This window comes from Xenopus tropicalis, chromosome 6 (assembly GCF_000004195.4).
Source record: "Xenopus tropicalis strain Nigerian chromosome 6, UCB_Xtro_10.0, whole genome shotgun sequence".
In the NCBI taxonomy this organism is placed as follows: Eukaryota; Metazoa; Chordata; class Amphibia; order Anura; family Pipidae; genus Xenopus; species Xenopus tropicalis.
In genome coordinates this window covers 88,365,911-88,379,409 of record NC_030682.2, presented here as the reverse complement: position 1 = coordinate 88,379,409, position 13,499 = coordinate 88,365,911, and the positions used below count along the sequence as shown (strand labels likewise).

The following is a 13,499-nucleotide window of genomic DNA, read 5'->3' as shown; positions in this document are numbered from 1 at the left end:
ACAGAAATGCTGCACAGTTCTCTGAAAAAAGATTTCTGTGTCTATAATTCATGTGCCACAGACATGCAGCTTTCAGCTCTCTCCTCTCTGCTGCTCCCCCCTCCCTCAACTCGCTCCCCCCCCCTTAGGAATGTGGATCTGAGCCAATCAGCAGGAAGCATGTTCACTTGGTCTTGGTGTCTGTGCAGGAGTGAGGCATTATGGGAAATTTCTTTACACAGCTCAGTGTTTTTTCTTTCTGTTTGGCTTCTGATCTTCTGAACAGGTGAAATATGGGGAGACTTAAGGGCACTATTGAGAGAACTGAAGGTATGCCTGCAGCTTAAGATTAACTCTTTACTAGCCTTTTCTTCTCCTTTAAGTTTTTAAACCCCATGGTGCAGAACAATGATAGCTCATCATACACAAAGGACCAGATTTTGGGCTGGAGAAATCATAAAGGAAACCCCACGAGTTCCTTAACTCACACGGGTTTTCGGGCAAAAATACTTTGTTATAGTTAACTATTTTCCCCAGGTAGGCTTTCTTGAATAAGAAAAAGTTTTGAAAATTTTTGGGACTGCAGAAAATATTGTCTATTGAGTATTGAATGTGTGAGGGTGTTAATATTTTTTGCAGGCAGAGCCACCAGTCTATTTCATTGCCTGATCCCAGTCCAAACAGATAGATAGCAACGGCACTCAGGAGCTTAATACGGACTATGCCCTTCAAATATTTTATTGCAGAAAATGCAACGTTTCGAGGCAAAGACAGCCCCTTTGTCAAGCATGCTTGACAAACGGGCTGTCTTTGCCTCGAAACGTTGCATTTTCCGCAATAAAATATTTGAACGGCATAGTCCCGTATTAAGCTCCTGAGTGCCGTTGCTATCTATCTGTTTGGAAGTTGTGGGGAGGGTGCCGATCCCTCTGAGCACTGTGCACCGAGCGGTGAGTGGATTTTGGAGAGCGGAGGGAGTGCGGGTGAAGGTTCATTTTGCATCTGATCCCAGTCCAACCTTGCTAATAATGCAGAAACTGAATGAAAATGGGCAGAAAATAAATACATTTAGGAGTGTGGGTTCTGTCTGCTTTACAGAGGTCTCTATCCATTTGTCAAAGTTTTAAAGCCCAACCCACTATCTTGCTATTCTGCATTACCCAATATCAGTGCCCCCATCAGAAACTTCTAGGTCCCATAAAAGTTATTTGGCTGTGGCCTCCCATGAACACAAGCAAAAATATTTGGCCATGCCCTTTGTGTGTGTTACACAAATAATCAAACAGCAGGTAAGTAGATTTTGCAAGGGCAAAAGGCTGAACTTGATGGACGTGATATTTTACTGGAATGTGGGGGGGGGGACTATAGGGAAATGCTGGAGGGGGGGCAGTAAATAGTTTCACAGGTAGAATATGCTGCACCATATTGGTCTCTAGTACTAAAAATGGTTAGCCGATAAAGCATATGGAAGCCGATAAAGCATATGGAAGCCGATAAAGCATATGGAAGCCGATAAAGCATATGGAAGGTCTCACTTAATGAAAGGATAGCCAAATTAGGATCATAAATTTAGTCTGTGCAAGTGATTTTTTTTCAAAACAGGGGTTTCTAGCTACAAGGTTGTGATCATAAAAAGTGGTTGTTTTTAATGTTTACAATGAAGAGCGGGTATATATATATATATATATATATATATATATATATATATATATATATATATATATATATATATATATAAACTGGACACTGACTTATGACATACAAGTGCTGACTATGAACTGCCACATCATGCAGCACAATGAAATAAGTCACGCTTAGTCAGCAATGTTAAAAAAAGGCAGAGAAATATGATCTTATTAGAGATAGTATTGTCTGATATGTAATATTTATGAGAGGGGATTATATATATATTTATAACAGCAGGAAGGGTTAGCAGTCAGCATTTCAAGGAACTGGAGGCATGCCACACTAAGTTACATCTGTGTCATTATGCCTAAAAGTCATTAAGCATAATTTACAATATGTAACATATTTTTTTTATAATGAACTGCATGGAATTTTATGCACTGACACAAGGAAACCCTGGTATAACCTCATACAGATGCATCATACACATAGGAACACAAGGTAACAGGAACTGCATAAGAAATGATATGCCAATGAAAAGCTACATAAATTACAGATTAAATTTACGTGAAAAGGTTTAAAAACTTGGATTCAAGTATAAGACTAAAAGATATTGTGATATTTTTAGTGCTTGAATTGGTTTTATTGGTTTCTTACTGTGATTGTGATTGTATTTAATTATGCAAAGTTTTTATATATAAAAATATATGTAATTTATGTAATTTTTATTAATCTTTAGTTTGTTTTTAGTAGAACGGGTCATATAAAATATTTTTCACACAACAATGGACATATAATCCTGCATGACAATATATTTATATAATGCTATCTGTATTTGATTCAACACTTAACTCTCATTGGCTAGAAAGCACACAGAGGCCTGGTTCTGCTCATTTTTCTGTAGAGCCTGTTTTCACCTGACTATTGCAAATTGCACATCTTCATCTACAATGAGGATTACAGAGCTATAAGTGTTAAACCTACAATCTTTACTGCAAATGCTCAAAATGACATGGCTGAAATGAGAAGAGTACTGAGCTAATATTTCAGTGGTTATATGTTTTACTCGACGGATGTGATTACCGTATATACTCGAGTATAAGCCGATCCGAATATAAGCCGAGGTACCTAATTTTACCTAAGAAAACTGGAAAAACGTATTGACTCGAGTATAAGCCTAAAATGTATTGGAGTCAGTAGACATTTTTCTTGCACCAAATATGCACTGGAGTCAATTGGCTCTTTTTGATGCACAATAGGCACTTTTACACATTTCAGCAGTCCAGACCTGACATGGAACATATGGGCTATTTATATATTAAACAACTGCAGTAAGTAACACATTCCTTATGCTTTTAGTCAGTAGAAAAGCCCATTGGGACAGAAGTGTACTTGAGTTATTTATTGTTATTGTGCCTAAAGTAATAAGTTGGGAGGCCTTTGTCATGGTGAAAAACGCTAGCTATGTTAATAACAGCATTGAGGTACATTATTTATATGTAAGCCTTAGTTACTTCTTATAAAGTGAAAACATTGATTTAGATTTTTTTTTTCTTTTTTTACAAAGGGTAAAAATTAAATATAGCTGTGTTTAATATGAAACAGATTTTAACCCTACTGCCTGACCACTGCTGCATGTATATATAGATACCTAGACCCCAATTACTCTAATCCCATGCACACTGCCCTGCCCTGTGGTCACTGGTTCAAACAATGATTTGCAATCTGCAAATCTGAACAAGCAAATCTGTATTAATGTGAGTGACCTGTGTTTGCAGATCTGTAAACGTGATTTTTATGGTGTTGTGTATGAAAATGCCAATATTGATTTATCATGTCTCGCAAAGTGCTTATCATATAGGCAACGGTACCATGGCTAAGAAAGCAGTTTCAGGCAAATCCGTTGCATGCAGCATGTAATTACTTCACATTGCGCCGCCCCTGTGCCTCACCCGAACATGTTTTGCAGTTTCATGTAAATCCGTTGCCCCAGCATGTTTTGCAGTTTCAGGCAAATCCATTGGACCAGCAGGCACATACTTAATGCCGCACCGCCACCCTGTGTCACCCGAGCATGCACGGGGGGGGGTGCGATGTGAGTGCATGCTGGGGCAATGGATTCGCCGGTAGCACAGGTAATCGAGGACTCGAGTATAAGCCGAGGATTCATTTTTAAGCACATTTTGAGTGCTGGAAAACTCGGCTTATACTCGAGTATATACGGTACATGTTTGTTCATATAGCAGTAATCCCAGACTGTGCCTATAACCTAAGCAATACACTGGGATTAAAAATCCAGATTGTGGGGTTTTAGCACCTGAAGGAAAAGATGAAATTTGCAGATTTTGGTTTATTGCGTAAGGCATGAGTTATGCAGGAAGAACACATTACACTGAGGATGTTTACATTATTACTTCCATCAATCCAGTGACTTGCAAAACATAAATGAAAGCAATGGGAAAGCATTTGTTATTCATCTTATGACAACTACTGCACACAAGAAATCATTATTAACCACAGAAGTTGTTTCTATGACAACCATCTATATTGAGTTGCTAGTGAAATTGTTTTATCATACCGCAGCACTTCTATGTTTCAAATTCTGTAAATAATTGATTTTTCTACGCAAGGGGCTAAAAAAATCTAGTGGCGTATTCTGGAGGTTTTATGATGCACTAATATTTGCGCAACGCTGTAACAAAATACTAAGCATATAGCGTTACATGAATTGCTGTTTAAATCAATGTAAAAATGCAGATTTAACTCATAGGGAGTTAACTTTCGAAGAATTACACTGTGCAGTATATTTTGCTGCCCTGTTAAAGCAAGTATATAGCTGTATAGGATCTGTTATCCAGAAACCCAAAGCTCTGAATTATAGGAAGGTCATATCCCATAAAGTCCATTTTAAGCAAGTACAGGTATGGGACCCATTTTCCAGCAATTTCAGGACCTGGGGTTTTCCGGATAAGGGGTCTTTCCATAATTCGGATCTCCTACCTTAAGTCTGCTAAAAAAATGATTTAAACAGTAATTAAACCCAATAGGATTGCTTTGGCTCACATAAGGATTAATTATATCTTAGTTGGGATCAAGTACAATGCACCGTTTTATTATTACAAAGAAAAAGGAAACCATTTTTAAAAATGTTAATCATTTGATTAAAATGGAGTCTATGGGAGATGACCTTTCCGTAATTCGGAACTTTCTGGATAATGGGTTTCCGGATAAGGGGTCTGATACCTGTCATTTTAAATTTTAAAAGTAATTTCCTTTTTCTCTGTAGTAATAATACAGTACCTTGTACTTAATGCTTACTAAGATATAATGAATGTTTATTGCAGGAAAACCAATCCTACTGGGTTTATTTAATGTTTAAATCATTTTAAGCAAGTTAAGTTGATCCAAATGTTGCCTTCTTTATCTGGACCCCAGGTCCTAAACATTCTGGATAATAGATCCTATACCCTAGTACAAATGAAGGACACAGTAAATAAATACATATTAGAAACTGGTCTTCATCCTTCTCAACACTGATCACAGTCACAGGAGGATATGTTGTGCACTTGGAGTAAACATGTCAGAGGAATTATCATGAGATAAAAAAGGTGTGAGCACTTGACATCAGATCAGAAGCAACTTTCTCTCTCTCAAAATGTCAGTGTCATTAGACAAGGGGGAGGAGGGGGCAGCAAGGAACCCAAATCAAAAGATTTTTTTTCTCTTGTGAAAGCCTGGAGAATGTCAGAGCTGCTATAAAGCAATGAACTGAGAATAAAGACAGAGATAAGAATTCACAGCTGACCTACAGGCATTGTTTCTAAGGATGGGCACAGGCCATATGAAGCTGAGAGGTGTTGTCATAATCACAGCTTTTGGTACTCCATTTTCTATTACATTACCATACATTGCAAAACTGCCATATGACTGTTATATGATCTTCAAAAGAGATTTAAATAGTCATAGACCTTTGCATAGTGGGCTTTCTTCTCCAACTACTTTACTCTCCCAAGGCAAGGCCACTCTTGTGCACTACATGTGTGCTTCATGGTCTTTAAAGGACAAGGAATGCACTGGAGGATTGCAGAAGGTACAGTTTGTGGGCTTTACTCAATAGCCATATGGCTGATGGCTGTACAACACATGCATATATGAATTAAATGCAGAAAAACTAGTCAAACTAGTCAGGGTTTCCCAAACAAACATAATCATACAGAAAAAAGCAAATGTATGCATCAGAATAGTATATGTATAGTATATAGTTTCGAATATTCCTGCCCCGTTAAAGAAAGTATATAGAGGTATAGGATCCGTTATCAGGAAACCCTTTATCCCTTTATACAAGAAGGCCCTATCCCATATAGTCCATTTTAAGCAAATAATTAAAACATTTTAAAATGATTTCCTTTTTCTCTGTAATAAAACAGTACCTTGTTCTTGATCCTAACTAAGATATAATAAAAGCTTATTGGAGGCCAAACAATCATAGTTGTCAAAAAATGAGTGGCAGAAAAAGGCATTGATGTCCTCCAAGCAATCAAGTACCTTGCTTCTTGATAGAGTGGTATTGACACATCCATGGTTGCCCAAACAAACAAACATAATCATATCGAAAAAAGCAAATTTATGCATCAAACACAAATTGTCACTCATGCTCATGCCATGCAAATCTAAAAGCAGAAATCAATATTTTTGAGTGGAAATCCAACCTTATTCAGCATGAAGCAATAGATAGTGACAGTTATGTGTGTATTATGAGCTGGGAGCATGTTGGTTCATCTTCTTGAACTCATTACTTGAAATGATTTATTAGCATTTATGTTTTATGGTTGCAACTTTGAATAAATGTGATACCATACTCCTCTTTCTCTAAAATATGTATTTTCTTCTCTTGTCAAGCTTACGCCCTTGCTAACATGATATAATACATTTTTGTCTTAGGGGAAATATAATCCTTCTATATCAACATCAATTTTCAATGTCTCTAATTGCGACGCTTTTTGAGAACATGTATAATATAAGTCTGCAATACATAATTTTGTATAATGGTTAAAGCCCATAACACGAATTATATAATGGTAAAAGCCCACTACACCTTTTTAATTATTGCTCTTAAAAGAGTTGTTCACCTTTGAGTTAACTTTTAATATAATTTAAGATAATTGCTAAAATTCCAAACTGAAAACTGCTGAACAAAAAGCTAAAGAATTCAAAAACCACAACAAATAAAAAACCAGTTCCAAACTGTCTCAATATCATTCTGCAAAATCAGTGTTCGCCAACCAGTGGCTCATGAGCAACATGTTGCTCACCAACCCCTTGGATGTTGCTCCCAATGTCCCCAAAACAGGTACAGGTATCAAACCCACTATCCAGAAAGTTCCGAATTACAGAAAGGTTACCTCCCATAGACTCCATTTCGATCAACTAATTCACATTTCTAAAAAATGTTTTTCTTTTTCTCTGTAATAATAAAACAGTACCTTGTACTTGACCCCAAGATATAAAGAATCCTTCTTGGAGCCAAAACAAGCATATTGAGTTTAATTACTGTATACAATTTTTTTTTAGCACACTTAAAGTAGGAGATCTGAATTACAGAAAGACCCCTTATCTGGAATACCCCAAGTCCTGAGCATTCTGGATAACGGGTCCCATACCTGTAGTTGTTGGGTGGCTTGGTGGCATGATGGAAAGATTTGACTGACAGTCTGCATTTAGGGTACCAAATAGAGGTGAAGAGTGTTACAGAAAGAAATATTTCTAAATCTTTATGGATTGCCCATCTCCAATAGGTAGGTATCTGACTCCTTAAAGAGTACCCATCTAATCCATATTTCTTCAGAGAGTTTGGATTATCTTCCCAAAAAGATGTGAAGGCAACGCCACCACCAGTGGGTGATGTCTGACTATCTCCAATCCACAGGACTCCCCGAGCTATTCCTCTCAGTGCAGCCTTAGAACAAGATTTTATGCTAAAAGGATTAAATGCCCTAGATAACCCCCCTGTAGGTAAATACTCTGGACCAGATGGATTCTCTGTTATTTACTATAAAACATTCAAACAGCAACTCATGCCCTCAACTCTTACACACCTTTAACCACCTTCTTAGGGGAGGACTATTTAGCCTTCGATCATTAGAGGCTCACATTTTACTAATTCTGAAACTGGGAAACACCACCTGGACCAGATAACTGTTGTCCTATTTCTTTAATTAATGGAGATGTAAAACTTCTAGCCACCATAATTTCTAAAGGAATTTAATTAATGCTACATAAACTTATCCATTTGGATCAGCTTGGCTTTGTGCCAGGCAGAAAAGCCAGAGATAAACTTAACCAACAGATAAATTTAATTTACCTATCCAAGAGAAATAACCAGAATATGATAATGCTCTCTACTGACAGTGAAAAAGCATTTGATAGGGTAAGCTGGCCCTTTATAATGTCTCGTTTATGCTAATATGTTTATACTACTACAGGTTTGACAGTAATATCATAAGATGGATGAGCTCTCTTTTACACCTCACCTCAAGCTAGAATTAGAATTAATAAGTATGTCACTAAGCCCATTCCTATAGGCAACGGGACACTCCAAGGATGCCCGCTGTCGCCCACTCTTTTTATCCTGACACTGGAACCATTACTTAGTAAAATCAGATCCAATCCTCAGATTCATGGTATCCCACAAACTTTTATGATGTTTATGTTGCTCCCCAAGTCTTTTTTATTTGACTGCGGCTTATAAGTAAGAAAGGTTGGGGACCCCTGCTCTACATCATAATAAAAGTTAAATGTTACTTCGCCTTCAAAGTTTACTAATGGGAATATTAACATAACAAAATATAGTTACTTTCTATTCTTCCCTTAATATTTATGTTAGCTGCTTCCTTGCCTGTACATTACCTTGGCAAAGTACATATTCCAGTCCTTTATCAAATCTACTATTTTACTAATTAACAATTACTACAATCATAACTTGTTCTCTGTAATATTTTTTTTTTCAAAGCACAAATGCTTTTTAATATGACATTATTTTAACTTGGAAAAAAAATCTGGCAAATATACAGAAATTATGCTATGCAATCTCTACACCTGAATAGTTTGCAGAGACACCCCTTGCTCCAGGATGTTCAGGTTAGTCAAAGTGTAAAAAATTCAGATGAGGGCTTTGACTGGTTCATTGTCTCTATATTTGTCCCAATCTTATTTTGACCTTGTGCTCATGGTCCTGCTGAAAGATCTTGTAGGATTTGCCTTTACTTTCTACCATACATTCATCCTTAAATTTTGACAAGATCCCAGATGAAAAGCTGCCCCAGCATGATGTTACTACCACCATATATTACTCTAGGGGGCACATTTACAAAGGCACGAACGCTCGAGTGTTCATGCGAACGCTCCGAGCGTATTTTTGCCGTTTTTTTCGGGCGTCCGCACGACTTTTTCGTACGGCACACAACTTTTTCGTACCGCGCACAACTTTTTCGGACGTTTGCACGAAAAAATCGGAAAGGTTTTACCGCTGTTTACAATTGTTCGGTACGAAAACTTCATGACTTTCGGATCGCCAATACGATATTATCGTGACTAATACGATTTTTTCGTAAGCATTTTCGTGATATTTGCGATCTTCCGAAATTTTCGTTTCCAATACGATTTTTTCCCATTCGTGATTCGGATTCGTGGATTAGTAAATGTGCCCCTAGGTATAGGTTAGTTATATGAAAAGCTCTGCATAACATTGTTCTGTACAGGAAGTAATTATTTAAGCCAAGAGAAAATCCACATTGCTACATTAACAACTAACTAATATAATTATTGATTTTATATGATTTTTTATTTTATATGGAAAGTTGCTTATCGTTAAGTTTGCAAAAAAAAACAGTTTTTGGGACCTCCACCCAAATTATAACTCATTAAAAATCATCATGCTTATCATAATTGTGATATACTACATTCTACTTCATTTACTGTGCTCAAGCACATTTTCTCTGATTAATGCCTTTATAGCTATTGCTGTAGTAACTCTTATCAAGCTTTATAGTAACAACACGATGACAAGAAGAAAATGAAGCTGTAGTAACCTTTAGTAAAAACTGAATATGTCATTCATGCCTTCCTTACCAGAAAGATATTTAATTCATATTGCAGGTGAATTAATACACACATAGGGGAAGAATGTACATGATCCAAGCTGACTAAGAGAAATCCATTGATAAGAAGTAATGAAGTACTGAATAATAAAAAGAACAGGACACGCAGTGTTGGAATGTATTACTATACACTGCACATATATATTGATGGCAAGCTATATTGATGGCAAGTGGGACACCGGACTTAAGAACATGCTGTGCACCAGTGCCAATGAAAAATGCAAAGCCATACAGTTCTGTGCACAGAACAATACATCCATTTAAGCAAACAATAAGTGGATTGTATATAATAGCATATATAGGGCTGTTTAACACAGGGATAAGAAGCACTCTAGGTGCAGCCTTCTGCCTGCCCCGCTCCATTACACAATCAGCACAATCAGATGAATTTAGCTTCAAATGTCTGGTGGCACGCTAAGTTAAGAACCAAGCAATGAGTTTTGTCATGATTTTAAGTGAGGTGACTAGGGCTGGAATCAGGTGTCTAGGGGTGCAGCATCAGTTGGTGAGATGATCTGGATTTTAAGGTATTTAAGTGCTTTAAATAACAAAAAACAAAGCATGGGCTGCAAGTTTAGGACTGAGCTGCTATATAATTAAAGAGTACAGGCCCTTTAGCTTTAAAATTCCTGTCTCACAAGCAAATAACACCCGTGCTTAGTTCCCCTAATAGGCATACAGTTAAACTAGTAAGGTATGCAGTTAACCCAGTAGGCAAAATAAGCTCTGTGCTTAATTGCTTCCAAATTGATAAACCAAAAATCTTCTGACCTCTGGCTTGCTGCTCTTGCTTGAATGGAATGCCTAATGAGGATGTGGCATGCACCTGGCTGTGAAGGAAAAACATTTTGGGGCATCTAGAAGGGGTGGAGCAGAACATTGTGCAAACGGGGAATGAAGGGAGGAGACAGTGAAACAATACAATGCGGGAATAGTTTACTAATATGGAATTTTTCACAGGTAAAACTTCCTCTTGCATTTTTTTTTAGTTTATTCACCACTTTGTATTTCCTACAATTTACTAAAGCACTTTTCAAATTTGACTCATCTAAGGTGGTATAAAGCATTATAGCCTTTGCTAAATACATTTCCAGCACTCTATAAAAATGTCAACTAGAAAAGTCCAATAAATGTTTTTATGCTGGGATATGCAAATACGTAGTTGACTAAGGGAAAGTTTTGCACAGGGCAGAATCTATCTTTATATGTTGAGGGAAACAAGCCAATTCAAATAGTAAATCATGTTAAAGACTCTTTTTGCAGCAGTAACAAAGAAAAAAGGTAAAACTTTGCAAAAACATGTTTCCAAATGTATAAGGAGTGTAAGTTTACAAATTAGTATAAGGAGAAATCCATCATTAAACCATTCTTAGAGAACGGCTCATAGAATTCCCCATTAACAAGTTAGTAAATGTAGTAAATGCAGGTATAGAGCATGTCATTTATACTACTTACCTGAAATGTTATTTGTTGGTTAATATCAGCCACTTGAAACTGTTTCAGGAAAAGCTCATTTTCACTCCAGAACAAGCGAATATCAGGAATACCATAAAGAATCATGGCAAGTCTTTCTAGTCCTAGTCCAAACGCCCAGCCAATTTTGTTATGTGCGCCAGCTATAATGAAAAACAAGCCGAAAATCCAGGAGATTAGTGCAGAAAATTTCAAGCAGAACATCTATCACGCTTCTAAAGGACAACTCAAAAAGGCATGGAATTCTGCCTGTAATTGCCATCTGATCAGTCTAAACCTGATGTAAACAAAGGATTGTAGAAGTAATCAATAAAGCAGACCTCAATGGTTGAAACATCTAAGCTCAGATTAAAACTTATTCAGAGTGACAGATGATAAATTAGAAAGCAAGATAATGTGCATAAAGGGACAGTTCACCTTGGCAAAAGTAATGGATTTCAAATAGTATACCACAAATTATAACTTATTTCAGTTGCGTTCTGCGAATCAGTGATGTTTAATTTCCCCCCTTTTATGCTTCCCAGTAACAGCTCAGTAAGCCAGGCCACTGCCACTCAGCAGAAGATGCTTCAGCCCCTACTGAGCATGTAACAGAGGTACTACAGGTATGGGACCTATTAGAATGCTCGGGACATGGGGTCATCCGGATAAGGGATCTTTCCATAATTTGGATCTCCATAACTTAAGTCTGCTAAAAATCATTTATATATTGAATAAACCCAAGAGGCTTGTTTATCTCCAATAAGGATTAATTACATCTTAGTTGGGATCAAGTACAAGGTACTGTTTTATTATTACAGGGAAAAAGGAAATCATTTTTAAATATTTCAATTATTTGCTTATAATGGAGTCTATGGGAGACTGCCTTTCCGTAATTCGGATCTTTCTGGATAACAGGTTTCCGGATAAGGGATCCCATACCTGTACTATGAAACATGAGCAGAGAAATAAAACTCATTTGGTTTAACCCCCACATTTTAAAAAATTATCATAAAATAAAACATAGAAAGCAATTTAAAAAGTTATTTATTGATGCACTATTTGAAAACAATCAATAACAAGCGCAGTAGGATAAACTGCACCTTTAAGTTATACTCAAATATTTCCATCAGACATACTGTATTAGGTAACTGTCATTAAAACTCACATATAGCATGCTAAAGCCACCACTGTGGTATGCCTTTAGTGACTGAGTGAATTATAGTACACAGTAAGAAGAATTTATATAATATCCCAACACCAAACATTCATCATGCTCCCAGTGACATTAATTACATATAACATGAACTTTAATTTATATATTGAGTGAGAAGTGTGGCTAAGTCTTGAGCCTCAGGCCTTACACTCAGTTCCTTGTTACATGTTTCCCATTATGTTGCTATGAGGAAAAAAATTATTGTCAGTTTTCTATATGAATATTGTAGTAGATTGGTAATGACGATACAGGAAACACACTAGATTCAAATCCCACATTGCCTTTTATTTACCTACCAACTTAAGATTCAAGGATGATGTTTTATATTATGAATATAATGGAATGTATTTGAATAGTATCCACAGATTTCATTATCCTTTATCTTTTTCTTACCTGTAGCAATATATTTTATTCAGCCAGTCTACCACCTGATGATACTTCACTGTCAGTATGACAGATTGTCATATCTGCCTATGTCGGTGCTGTATTATGTTCTTTGTCCTAGAAGCAGTATGTGTCTGTGTATGTACATGATACATACATTTTTACACTGTAGCGTAAGCCTTCTAAAAAGTGAGACAAATAGCATTTCTACACGAGTTATAAGGATGGAACACCTGCTATGATGGATTTTTTTTTTCTGATTTCTCCTGTCAGTCCCCTATAGTATAATAAATGAAAATTTTCCCTAAAAATGCAGCTGTGTGTGTGCTGCAAATTGGTCTGCAGAATCAGCTAGTAGAAAAGGTTGTTATACTCTGCTGCAGACATCTTTATGTGTCCAGTGCATGTAATAGGATTATTGAGGTCATCTTTTCTTCACAAACATGCGGTCAGTGCAGTCAGTATATTAGGCTTAAATAGTGTACTGGTAGGAACATAGATGGATTATGTTAAGTGCTGAATGAGCTGCAATTATATAGCCAAGCACTGAATACATCTGCTCTCCATAGGCCTGATGTTCTTGAAAGCAACTATTATTTGATTTTGATTAAAGTGCTAAACCAAGGTGAGATATGTTAACACATCAAAACACAGGATGCTAAATAAAACTCAATGTAACAAAGTGT

The 13,499-nt window shown here is 36.6% G+C and overlaps 1 protein-coding gene across 4 annotated transcripts in view; it reads right to left on the bottom strand.

Moving 5' to 3' along the window:
- The window catches only part of fars2 (phenylalanyl-tRNA synthetase 2, mitochondrial), a 203,594-nt gene that overhangs the window by 72,446 nt on the left and 117,649 nt on the right, over positions 1–13,499 (bottom strand). For all 4 annotated transcript variants that reach the window (XM_031903831.1, XM_031903828.1, XM_031903829.1 and 1 more), the window contains one exon: positions 11,217–11,377. In XM_031903831.1, coding sequence (XP_031759691.1) covers positions 11,217–11,377 — 161 coding nt within the window. The remainder of the gene's footprint in view (positions 1–11,216; positions 11,378–13,499) is intronic.